General features: G+C 42.6%; 1 protein-coding gene across 5 annotated transcripts in view; it reads left to right on the forward strand.

Annotated features, from left to right (window-relative positions):
• Positions 1–1199: 1199 nt before the first annotated feature.
• ZNF638 (zinc finger protein 638) overlaps positions 1200–13021 on the forward strand; it is a 66713-nt gene continuing 54891 nt past the window's right edge. For all 5 annotated transcript variants that reach the window (XM_030564055.1, XM_030564056.1, XM_030564054.1 and 2 more), the window contains exons 1-2: positions 1200–2717; positions 4876–4896. In XM_030564055.1, coding sequence (XP_030419915.1) covers positions 1296–2717; positions 4876–4896 — 1443 coding nt within the window. In that variant the 5' untranslated portion in view covers positions 1200–1295. The remainder of the gene's footprint in view (positions 2718–4875; positions 4897–13021) is intronic.

The raw sequence follows: 13021 nt of genomic DNA on the forward strand, positions 1-13021 counted from the left end.
GTAGTCTGATCTAGCTTCTTTACAATATAGTAGTTGATGTACTTGTAAGTACAGGCAGAACTGTGCAATTCAGACTCCAAGCTTCAGAAGACCTCTTAAATTTTGTAACTCCTTATTCCCAAGAATGTGAGCCTAGTTGCAGGTGTTCTTTTTTTGGTTAGTTTGGGCAACTTTTGACTGTACTCTGTCCTTATTCTTAGGTGCCTCTGTCATCTTGAAGGATTGATTTGTCTGTGCCTTCATCTAGAATTGAAAAAGATTGCTGTTCAGAAAGAAGAGTCCATTGTCATGCTATTTTTTTGCTCTTGCCTTAAGTAGCTTCAGCTTTGAGATGAGTGAGATGGTCTTTATTTGTACAGGTACACAATCAGTGCAGGTTCTTACTGAAATTTTCTGAACACAGAATACAAATATTCACTTGTCGCATCCCTTAAATGGGGTTTTGGTATAGTACCTTAATCATGGGAACAGTTACACTGGTATTCACAATGAAAACCTGTGTAACTACTCCCAGATAAGAGCATTATTCTTCATGGGTGAATTGATCATTGTTTAAAAAAATATGTACTCTACATGAATAAGGTTCTCATTTGCAATTATATTTCTTTCCAGTAGTTTTGTGATTAATTACTTTCTTAGCAGAATATATTTGGATGTAACATACATTTTCCTGTGTTTTTATAAAGGATTTTAAAATTTGCTCATATTGTTTTGTGAAGTAATTTACAGTGGCTTTGAAAAGGTTTATTTGAAGATCTAAAACTCATTGTTCAGAAGATGCTGCTGAGGAGAAGACAACTGCTGGATGTCTGTCTGTCTCATATAAAACATAATAATCATTAGTGTTTGGCAAAATACTCTTAACTACAATTTGCACGGTGAAATAGATGAGAATTCTTACAGCAAGAGATTTGACTTTGTTGTTCTCAAAACTGTGCCTTCTAATGTGTGTGTGTGTGTATGTATATATTTTAAACTATGACATTAAAATACTGCATCAAGACTTATAAAAAATGTTCTGCTTGCATTGTGGAATCCACTGCACAGAGTAGTTGAAAAGAAAATAATACAATATTTGTGTTTTAACTTTCAGCTTTGTGTTGTTCTTGGAAAGTTTCGCACCATTTGTGAGTTCCCTGAACCTTGGCATTGTAAGTCCACTTCTGTTGGGCCCTCCTCCTTTACAGCTTGCTCAAATTAAGACGCAGTTGGCTCTTCAACAGTTGACATCAGCTGCCTCAAACAATTCTACACCACCTTATGCTTTGTTAAATCAGGCATTCCTGAAAATCGCCATGTTTAATCCCAGAGGAAACTTGCATCAGAGGCCAAGAGCACCTAACCCATCTGGCTCAAAACCTCCAGGAGCTTTTAGGGGAGGTGGCATAGCAGGTCTTCAAAGAAAGCCTGCACCTGGAACACCTCAAGGAATTTCACAAAGATTTGGAGGACATGAAAATTTACAGCGGACAGGATCACGAAGAACTAATGTTCAGGTAACTCAACACCGAACCGATCCAAGGCAAGCAAAGGAGATGGCAGACTTACAGGAAGAGCAAAAGGAAAAGGTTCGTACTTCACGTTGGGATAACAATCCATGTTCAACTGGAAACACCAGCCGAAAGCACCCTGTGCCAGCCCGGATCACAGAGCAGAATACAAATGTCCAGAGCCGTTATACAACAGAGAGTGCATCAAGTATTTTAGCAAGTTTTGGATTATCTAATGAAGATCTGGAGGAACTCAGTCGCTACCCAGATGATCAGTTAACACCTGAAAACATGCCGCTAATTTTGAGGGATATACGAATGCGTAAAATGAGTCATCAGTTACCCAATTTACATTCTCAGAGCAGAGAAAAAGAAACAGTTGGTGGAACGGGTGGTTCAACTGTTAAGAGCAAAGTGATTGATTATGGGCACACAAGCAGGTATGGATACACTGAAGATCCTCTTGAGGTGCGTGTGTACAATCCTGAAGAACCAGCTGAAGAGAACAGGAAAGAATTTCAACCGCAGCAAACTATTTCAGTTCCATCATCCAATGTAACATGTAACCCAGTGTTTCCAGTTGAGGAATTAATGAAACAGATGGGTTTCCATAGTGATTCATCCAATACTCAGTCATTTTTTCCAGTTGATGCTACAGGCAAGGTGCCAGGGTTATGTATGACACCTACAGGACTCCCAATGGTGAAACCGATGAGCCAGCCTGGGATGCCACCTATGATGCCACCTATGAGCCAGCCTGGGATGCCACCTATGATGCCACCTATGAGCCAGCCTGCGATGCCACCTATGATGCCTCCTGTTATGCCGCCTGTGCCCCAATCTGTGATGACACCCATTGTCCAGCAGTCTTTGACCCAGCCACCTATGGCCCAGCCTGTGATGCCACCTATCAGCCATCCACCCTTTTCAGCTGAACTTCTTGCCGCTGTAAGACATCATGAAAGGATTCAGCATGAATCTGGGACTAATCAGTCTAATGCACAGATTGGCTCAGGTCAGAAGAACTTCCAGACACAAGTTGAAGCTCCTATTAAGTCTCCTTTTGGAATTGTGAAAGCCTCTTGGCTTCCAGTGTTTTCACAGGCTGCTGCCCAGAAGGTAAAGAGACTGCCAACTCCATCTATGATGAATGACTACTATGCTACATCTCCAAGGATATTTCCACATATGTGTTCTCTGTGTAACATGGAATGCACTCATATGAAGGTGAGTGTTTTTCAAAGATTACCGTATAAACTTTTATCCAACATATGGTTACATGTTACCTTATTCAGTAGTTTTTTATTATGCATTAGATGACTTGTGGAGGCTTGTGCATATTATGCTCCAGTATGATTCCTGATCTGTGGGTTTTAAAAGATTAGAAATATTAATACTGGCAGACACCTATATAACTTCACTGGCTAGCCTGTTGCTCTTATGACAATACAGGGCTCTCGCAACTTCTGTGCATTTAACATGCGCGATTTCAGCTTTACGCTGAAAGGCTTGGAGTCGGGAGGGGTCGTGGCCTCAAGTAGAAGAGGTGTGACCTCAAGATTTAAAGGTCCTGGGGCATCAGCTGTGGCTGGGAGTCCCAGGGCCTTTAAATCACCCAGAGGGCTCCCAGCTGCAGAGGTGGCTTTTAGCCTCTGGGGCGAACTAAAGGGCCCAAGGCTCCAGCCACCGTGGAGCTTCGTGCCCTTTAAGTGCCAGCCCCAGCCCAGCTGCCAAAGCTGCGGGTGGGATTTAAAGGGCTCCTCCGGGCTCCCCACCACATCGGGAAGCCTGGTGGAGCCCTTTAAATCCTGCCTGCAGCTTTGGCAGCTGGGCCGGGGGGTGGGGTGGGGAGAGCCCTTTAAATCCCGCCCGCAGCTCTGGCGGCGGGACTGGGAGGGCATTTAAAGGGCTCCACCGGCCCTTTAAAGGCCCTCCACCCTCCCTCCCCCCGGCCCTGCCGCCGGAGCTGCGGGCGGGATTTAAAGGGCTTGGGGTTTTGACTATACACGGTTTTCGCTTTACGCGATAACCGTGGAACGGAACCCCCGCCTAAGATGCGACAGACCTGTATAGACAGACAAATGGTCTTTACATCAATATTATGGCTCTTTTGTCTTTTTGCACTGTTTTTTTTTTAATTGGCAGAGAAATCATTCTTTTCATTAACACCTCATAACTAGGCCACTAGAAACACACGCAGCAATTTCCATACAATAGCAGAGTTTTAGTGTAGATTTTCATATTGTCTCTTTCATCTCTTCCCCCTCCTCCCTCCGGTCATTTAAAAAAAAATAAAAAAAAGCAGTCTGAGTGTTTGCAAAGATATCACTCTGGATGTGAAAATTGGTGCAACATGGTCTTACTAGAGACTGAAGAATAGTGAGAGGTGTTAACTGCTATCATTTATCTAACTGGAGTCTCAATTCTGAAACCTAAAGACCATTTCAATATTTAAAATAATCCTCAAGGAGTTTGGGAGTATGGGGAAAGAAGATCATTCTAGGAGAAGACCACCTTGGGGAGTAAATGAAAGGATGTTGGAAGTAATTTAAAAAACAAAACTGGGTGAAAGTCATTTTTATTTGAAACTACTTGCAAAATAATTCAGCATGGTTTTCATATATTTAAATGTGCCTAAACTGTGTTATTAAAAAATTGAAAAAGCTGGGAAAAGCTTCCACAGAATTTCTGGGTGCACTACTGCTGCCTTGTTTTAAAGAGGAGTAAATGGGGTTGAGGACAATCAAGAGAAGCTTCTGTACTTGTGGGAGTGCAAGTGTATTTTAAATACGTGTTTTTAATGGGCTTCAGTGTTTCTAGTTTTAGTATGTATAGGTTTTTATTCTGTTAAATTGTTAACTTAAAAAAAAAAGTTGGGGTTTTGATTAATATAAAATGTTATTTAATGTGAATGTGGTAACACATCAGGGTTCGTAATTAGTGATTTTCTTTTCTAAAGTAACGTAGCTGATTCTCTTGGATATGAACTACTCGGTATCTAGGTCGCTTGTCCCTTTTAAATTCAAGTAAATATTTATACTGCAGGTATTGACTTGGGATACAGTTCTTTTAACCTGAATATTCTGTAACCTTATTTAATGTACATGTATTGCTGCTGAGTGGACAGTTCAGAATTTCTCAAAATTCATTAACGTGACTTCGAAGAAAATGTTGCAGAACAGCCAGATTATTCTTGAATAGCCTTTTTTTGAAAAACAAAGATACAAAGGGTGGGGAGGAATCACGTTTTAAAAGCAAAGAACGAAGATCTTTCTTTCAATCTAGACATATGTATTCCAAAGAGTTCGTGAATCCAAATATTACTTTTGGTTTCAGCTTTCTAGTCTGTTTTTTCAAGTAAAACATCTGTTTTTTTGTATTTCAGTTACAATTGAAAGATTTCAAGGTAAAGATTTTCTATGCATCCATCTTATTGTCCTCTTTGAACTCATGATAAATGTTATGCTGAAAAGACAAGTATATGATTGAAAGCTTTTTTGTACCTGAAAGTAGAACTGTATCTTCAGATGTTTTGGCTTTTAGGTCAATTTTTTTTAATCTTTTGTAAGCTTGGGTATGCTACAACTTTGCAGAGCAATCAATTCAGACTCTTCAAGGTGCAAACTGTGACTTTATAAAATAGCAAATAGGAAAAGCTTGAGACAGTCTAAAAGGAGAAAGGCAAGCAAGCAGTGATGATAACAAATAAAGATACATAATGAATTATGAAGAAGATGAGAGAAATGGCAAAGTGGCGAAAATCCCCATCAACTCAGTTTCTTCTGAAGTTGGGAAATATACGCCTGTACCCCGATATAACGCTCTCCTCGGGAGTCAAAAACCACGTTATATCAAACTTGCTTTGATCAGCCAGAGCGCGCATCCCCGCCCCCCCTGGAGCTCTGCTTTACTGTGTTCTAGCTGAATTCATGTTATATCGGGTCATGTTATATTGGAGTAGAGGTGTATGTCAAAGAGGATGCAGACTAGTTTCATTATTGCTAGGAAGACAGCTGAATTTCAAGTTCAAATTATTAGTGGTGATTGTTAGCAAAGGATTCTACGTAAAGCAGCTGTCAGTATTATACAGAATTATAAACTTATACATAGGAGTCTGTTTTTTTTCCCCCAGTGAAACTTAGTTACCTTTGGAGTTTGGTGCAGCAACCACTGTATCACCAGCAGTAGTAACCTTACACATGATCTTGAACAGGAATTGAAGAATAACATGTATGCTGAGTTAACAGATTATGTTAAGGAAGCACAATTTGGCCAGGATCTAAGAATATAGGAATGGCCATACTGGGTCAGACCAAATTTCCATCTGGCCCAGTATCCTGTCTTCTGACAGTGGCCAATGCCAGGTGCCCCAGTGGGAATGAACAGAACAGGGAATCATCAAGTGATCCATCCCCTGATGGCCATTCCCAGCTTCTGGCAAACAGAGGTTAGGGACACCATCCCTGCCCATCCTAGCTAATAGCCATTGATGGACCTGTCCTCCATGAATTTATCTAGTTCTTTTTTGAACCCAGTTATAGTCTTGGCCTTCACAGGTTGACTGTGCATTGTGTGAAAAAATACTTCCTTTTGTTTGTTTTAAACCTGCCTATTAATTTCACTTGGTGACCCCTAGTTCCTGTGCTATGAGAAGGAGTAAACAACTCTTCCTTATTTACTTTCTCCACACCAGTCATGATTTTATAGACTTCAATCATATTCCCCCGAATCCTCCCTTTTCAAAGCTGAAAAGTCCCAGTCATATTAATCTCTCCTCATAGGGCAGCCGTTCCATACTCCTAATCATTTTTGTTGTCCTTTTCTGAACCTTTTCCAATTCCAATATATATTTTTTTGAGATGGGTTGACCACATCTGCATGCAGTATTCAAGATGTGGGTGTACCATGGATTTATATAGAGGCAATATGATATTATCTGTCCTTTCTTGATGATGCCCAACATTCTGTTCGCTTTTTTTGACTGCTGCTGCACATTGAGTGGATGTTTTCAGAGAACTATCCACAAGTGACTCCAAGATCTTTCTTGAGTGGTAACAGCCAATTTAGACCCCATCATTTTAGATGTGGAGTTGGGATTATGTTTTCCAATGTGCATTACTTTGCAAAAAATAGATTAGTCATACTAGGTGGTCTAATCTCCCAGATGTCACGGTGAATAATCCAATCCCACATGCATCCTCTCCATGGACCTGGCAGGATTTGGTATGTGGGAGCCCACACCGCTCCTACCGGCCCATATGCTTGGAAGGAGCACTGTGAACATCTGCACTTTCACCCAGAAAATCTCCAAGTATGTCTCCATGGCCACAAATCAGATGGTACTCCTGAAGTGTCTTTAAGGGCAGTGGGCCATGCCTCATGCTCGAGATCACTCTGAATGTCCATTAGCTGGTCATTCCGAAAATTTTGGGTTCTGAGCAAGTCAGATCCCACTGCAATGCCTTCTCAGCCTCAGTGATATTCAGTACCATCTCTGTTAAAACTTCTGGGTCATAGAACTAAGGGCGGAAATAACATGTAACTCACCAACTCCAGCCTGTACTTGGGTTAGCTGAGTGTCAGTCACAAGGCCAGCGGCTTTCTCTGATTGTCCTAATTTCTCTTCATGTTCTTGGTTTCTATAAATATTCCAAATTGCTGCTGCACGATTGGCCCCATCCCGTAGGGTTCCAGCTAAGTCCCTCTTCTTTCTAGAGGAACCCTAGGCCCTTTGCTGTGCTAATCTAATGGCAGCCCCTTTGGAACAAATTAGGATGGGTAGAAGTGACCTGAAAGCTGGATAAGGGCAATGTGAATTTTTATAATCCCTTGTGTGGTATTAATCACAGTCCATCGATATCCTAACACATCTGTCTTTGGTGAAGTACCATGCCATATCTATTGACTAAACACTAACATATATTTCCAAAAGGCATTAACATAAATAGCATAGGAAGGGATACATTGCAATATGGTAATTACTGGAATTATTTCAGTACAGATAAAATTTCCAGTGACAGAACATACTCTTTGGGTATATTTTTGGTTATTCACTAACTGAGTGATAAGATAATAAGGACCTCTTTCATCTAACATTTTACAAACTCCAGGAACAGCTAACATTTCTACCTCGTTATAGAACCTACTAATCTCAATTTCGGATTCTTGGGGTCCATCTGTAGTCATATCATACATTTCCACTGATCCATTTGTTTTTCATTCAATTATTCTCTCATCTGAACTATTGTGAACCTTAAAAAATAGGTTTTCTGAACAAAATGTCAATAAATCACTTAGCTGTGAAGGCCTTGGCCATTGGGTTTTATCAGATGTATGGCATTGTCTGTATTTGGATGAGTTACAGGAGTAATAGTATAATGGAGGAAAAGGCGGGGGCAGTGGCAACAAGGTGCCTTTGGTATTTGTCATTTAAAATCCAGTTAGGGAGGGTAATATATGCTGAAGGTACTATAAACCCCAAAATCCAATCAATACCACATTCCCAAGCATGGGTCCCACAAGTTTCTTCCTGCCAATGTATAATTCTTTGTTTCTTCACCAGGGTCAGTTCTTAATGCCCTTTGTAGTCTGGAATTGTTGGACTTTGGCAATTTCAGCGGAGCGAGTATTCCTTCTTTCCTGAACCAATTGTGGCTCAGCATCATACAGGGGAGAGGTTACCAGCACATCACCCTGTAGTGCTTTGGTTTCTGTAGCAAATACTGAATGCAGGTTAGCTCTGTAAATGGACAAGGGAGAAGTTACCAACACATCACCTTGCCGTTTTCTCCTATTGTTCAGAAGGAGGAAAAGAAATATGAGAAGGAGAGACAGTCTGATCAATAGTAGAAGTGGAATTATCTCGAGGTGGAGGGGCCTTTTTGCAGTGAGAAGCATGGGTCCAGGCAGTCAGTCCTTGGCACTTCACAATGGTGTTGGTAGTCAGCTGGACTTGGTAAGGGCCTTTCCAGCACATAGCCAAAGCAGTCTTTTGTTGGTGGACCTTTGCATAGATCCAATCTTCTGGTTCCAAGGAGTGGCAGGGCTGCTAGGATCTTTGGGTAGTGCTTCTTCTACGTGTGAGAAAAGAAACCTAACACATTTCATTAATGCCTGGCAGTGTTTTGCAGATTTTACAGCTGCTTGGGCACATTCAAGCCTCCCCCTTTTCTTGGTTGTCAGCCAAGTCTTAGCTGTGAGCAGTGTCCTTGAATGGGGCCAGTGTCTTTTTTGTTAACTTGTTCTGTTCTTTTTCCTTCTCCCCTTCTTGGCTTCTTTTAACCTACAAAGGAAACTTCCACTCTTCACTCATACACCTTTTCCCAACAATGAACACAGACACATTGCCATTATACAGTACATTAGTCGTCTTATTCAACGTATGCCACATATATCCTTCCAGTAAAATAACTTTACTACAGAGCTTTGGAGCAACAAGCCAGGACAAGCACACCCACTTTTGAGGAGTCCACTCAGTGTAACCTCTGGTGTCCAATAGTTTTCCTCCATCCTCAGGCCTCTGTCTAGACATCTGAGGTAGCCAGAAGGATCCCATGTACAATTATGGGGAGTGGGTTAACCATTCATGTCCTTGCTTCCAAAGACTGTTGTTAAAAATTTGCACACCAACAGTTTTTTTCAGTTAAAAGATCTGGCCAATGAAGTTTCTTTTTTTTTCTTAAGCAAATGTATTAGACTTTAGTACAGGCCTGCACAACTCATAAAGCGGCGAGGGCCACATTACTCCAAAGAAAACAGCTGAGGGCCGAAATCCCCCGGCCCTGCGGAAACACCGCCCCCCAGCACCTCCCAGCCTTGCAGAAACACCCCACCCCAGTGCCGCCCAGCCCTGCCGAAACAAACCCTCCTTCCCCAGTGCCGCCCCACCAAAACAGCTGTGGGCCAAAAAGGAAGGTTAGGGGTGAGGAGGTGTTACTTGATTTTAAATCAACCAAGGGCTCCCAGCTGAAGAGGTGGCTGGGAGCCCTCAGGGGCAAATTAAAGGGCCTGGGGCTACAGCAGCTGGGGGAACCCGGAGCTTTGTGGGGCTGGGGTAGGTATTTAAAGGGCCCAGTTCTCCTGCCGCTGAGGGGAGCCCGAGCCCTTTAAATCTCAGCCGCGGCCTGGATTCAAAGGACTCTGGGCTGCCCACAACTGCAGGGAGCCCTGAGCCCTTTAAATCCCAGCCGCGGCCGGGATTCAAAGGGTTCTGGGCTGCCTGCAGTGGTGGGGATTCAAAGGGTTCTGGGCTGCCCACAGAGCGCGTGTGCCTGCGGCCCGCAGGCCATATGTTGTGCAGGCCTGCTTTAGTATATCACATTTTCCTGATATTATCCAAACACTTTGTATTCCAAGTTGAATAAAACAAATATCTCTGCATTTTGATTTAACTCTTCTATATGATTTTGAACTAGACTGTCCTGTGAAAATATTAAACACAATAATTCTGGCCACAAGACAGGACATAAAACACAAAACATAATTCTTATTGTGCCAGTAAATGCATGGTATGTTGATTGCTTTTCAGCTAGCATCAGTTTTTTCTGATTTTCTGAAAGACGAAAAAAACATAGATCTACCCCTTTTGAGTAGTCAGTCATTGCTTAAAAAATTTCCTTTGTATACAAATACCCTTTTTGATTTCAGGCAAAACAGAGGAATTACTCCATATGTTTTTTGTATTTGTTTCATAGGCAGCCCAGGTTTCAGTGACTCCTACCTTATCAGTTAGATGATTTGCATTAATACAGATGCTTTCTGGCTTGCTTCTGGACCAAAGCTATATACAGCTTAAAGACTCTTTCTTAAAAGGGACACAATTGTTTTTACCAGTATTTTGATTGCCTTTTACTTTTAACTCCTGCTTTCAAAACACAGAAAGAAAACACCACTTACTGTAGCCCCTTAGAGCCTAATACGATTTTAATTAAGTAACGTATATTTACATTCCTTTAGTTAATTCGACTAAATTGTTCATAGTCAAATGATTGCAATCAAATAATTTCTTTGCTTGGATTTACTTACAAACATTTCAAAGATACCAAGAATTTTCCTCTTAGCATTTTACAAAGTTCAGCTGCTTGATTCCCTCTAGCAATTGCAGAGTTAACTTCTCACTCTTTCCTTAAATCACTTACTTATCTCCCAAACCGACACCCAATCAACTCAGATTTTACCATTCCAATTATTGTTCCAGGGATTTAAGTTTCCCATTCCTGTACGTACTTACTCCTTTTCTTTCTCTATGCCCTCCAAATTTCCAACCTGTTTTCCAATCTCTGTATCTGTTGCCTGCCCCCTTGGGCCTGATCCTGCTTTTCTCGCTGAACCATCCCTTCCATGGGCACTAGCTTGTTCCACTACCAATTTACCAAGGAGGGTGGACTTCTCAATTAGCCTGCACCCCCCTGGTCTCTTCCCTTCAACGTTCTTACTCACAAGACTACCCAAGTCTTCCCTCATGAGGTTTGCCACCTGGGCAAAAACGTATGGCCCATTGGCGTTTAACTATTCAGTTCCCTATTTGTGGCAAACACATTGCTCTTACGGTGTATACTGAGCACAAATGGTTAAATTTTGACAAGTCCCTGAGGGACTGGTACTTGCTTAGCCAGTGTTTCCTTTTCTGCCTGGAAGTCCTGTCTCAAGGCTTGCCACTTGCCCTGGGCGTAGGTTTGAGTTGCTGTCTGATTCATGATCGCTATGACCTGAAACCCTCCCCGGTCAACCGGGGTGGAGAGAGGAATGCTAAATCGCTCTCTAGTTCTCAGATTTACTGCGTCTGAGAGTGGGCACACCTTTAAACATGCAATCCTCAAGGTATAACGCCAACAGTACCAAGCAAAGCAAACATAAAATAACAAGGGCAAAACAAATAGATGGTGTGCATTCTGCAGGGCTCCCCCCCTACTCAATTTCTCATCAAACTGTGACAGATTTTTTGTTACCAATCTGTCCCTCGTGTCAGGTGATCAGGCTGACACTGCAGGATCGTTTGAGGGAAGATAAAGAAAACACGCCATATGACAGAATTTTAAAGCTTCATAAAATAATAAAACAACAACAGAGAGTATTGGGAACACTCCCACATCACTCAGGGGAAGAAAAACGTTAACGCCCCAGGCCACTTTCATACACATGTACATCCAGACTGGCCACGTCTGTGCATAACGTCCAGAGAAGTGGGGGGAGGTGGACGGGAGATTATCCTGTATACGGCTTGTCCAGAATTTCCAACTTGCTTCCACTCTTGGGAGGGCTGTTCTTTTACACGCTGGGGTCTCCTACAGCGTCTCTTTCAGAGATTCCAGTCCAGGCCGGCTGCCTGTGGCTTCAATGTCCCCAAAACCACGCCGGCTCCAGGGTTGCAAAGGCAGACTGTTGGCTCTCACTGGACAGCTAAGCTTTGCAAATGTAATCTCAGTCCTGTAACTTGTATTGCCTTTGGTTTGCCTTTGTCTATATTTTTTCACAGCCAGCTAGGGCTGAAAGCGGTTTTTCTTTGTACTTGGCATGGTCTGTGTTGATTCTTGACCTTGAATGCAGAGCAGCTGTCTTTATCTTTGGACCAAGCTGAATTTCAAATTAACCTGTTCCTTTCCTCAATAGACAGATTGCTCCTACTGTGTGTCAGAGGCTTTTTGGTGATTAAACGCTCCTCTTAGACGTATGATCTTATCTAAATAAAAGGTACTTTCTAGTGGGCATTGTTTAGATGGATTTTCGCGCGTGTAAAGATTCCAATTCTCTAAATATCTGCAGGTTTTAGGACCATAACGTGTACACATGTAATATGCTGGGGTACCCTTAGAGGGTGAGGAGGAATGTTAGACTGTCCCCCACCCATTTTTGAATCTCACACACACAGGGAGAGCACCCTATCCGTTAGCAGCTTATAAACTAAGAGTATCCCACCACAGGTCACTCACACAGGAAAGGTTAACGAGGATGGCCACGACCCTCCTACACCTCCCTTCAGCAAAGAGCATCAGCTAGTCTCAGAGAGACGGCGCCGCTTACTCTCATTGGCTCCAGTGAAATGGTCAGGTCAGTCAGTGGCTCATGTGGAGAGGAAAGGGGGAGGGAAGATGAGTTCACACAATCCTAGACCCAGGCAGGCCCTTTGCCGGACAATGCCAGGCAGAGACAGCCCACCATGGGTCGGATCTTCTACTGATCCACTAGGTGGAGTCACTGGGCTTGCGTTAGAGTATTTCTGGTCACGAGCCCACCAGCTTCGCAGAATACTCTGGACGTCTTCCGGCAACTCTCATTCACACTGATATTCCCCGACAGACACCCAGGCCTCTATTTCTAAATACCACAATGCATCCGTACCTTATGTCCAGACTCAGTATACTTTTCCTTATATAAGGTGGTAACAACAACCCCTCAGCACCGGTGCATTAACCTTATGCATTTCCCTTACGCATTAACCTTATTTGGGGGTGGCCAAACTATAATCCCCAGTACCGCATACAACTACTTTATTGAGGGTGGCAAACTAAGTCCTCAGTACCACTTCAAACTAA

Source organism: Gopherus evgoodei, chromosome 5 (genome assembly GCF_007399415.2).
Source record: "Gopherus evgoodei ecotype Sinaloan lineage chromosome 5, rGopEvg1_v1.p, whole genome shotgun sequence".
Classification (NCBI taxonomy): domain Eukaryota; kingdom Metazoa; phylum Chordata; order Testudines; family Testudinidae; genus Gopherus; species Gopherus evgoodei.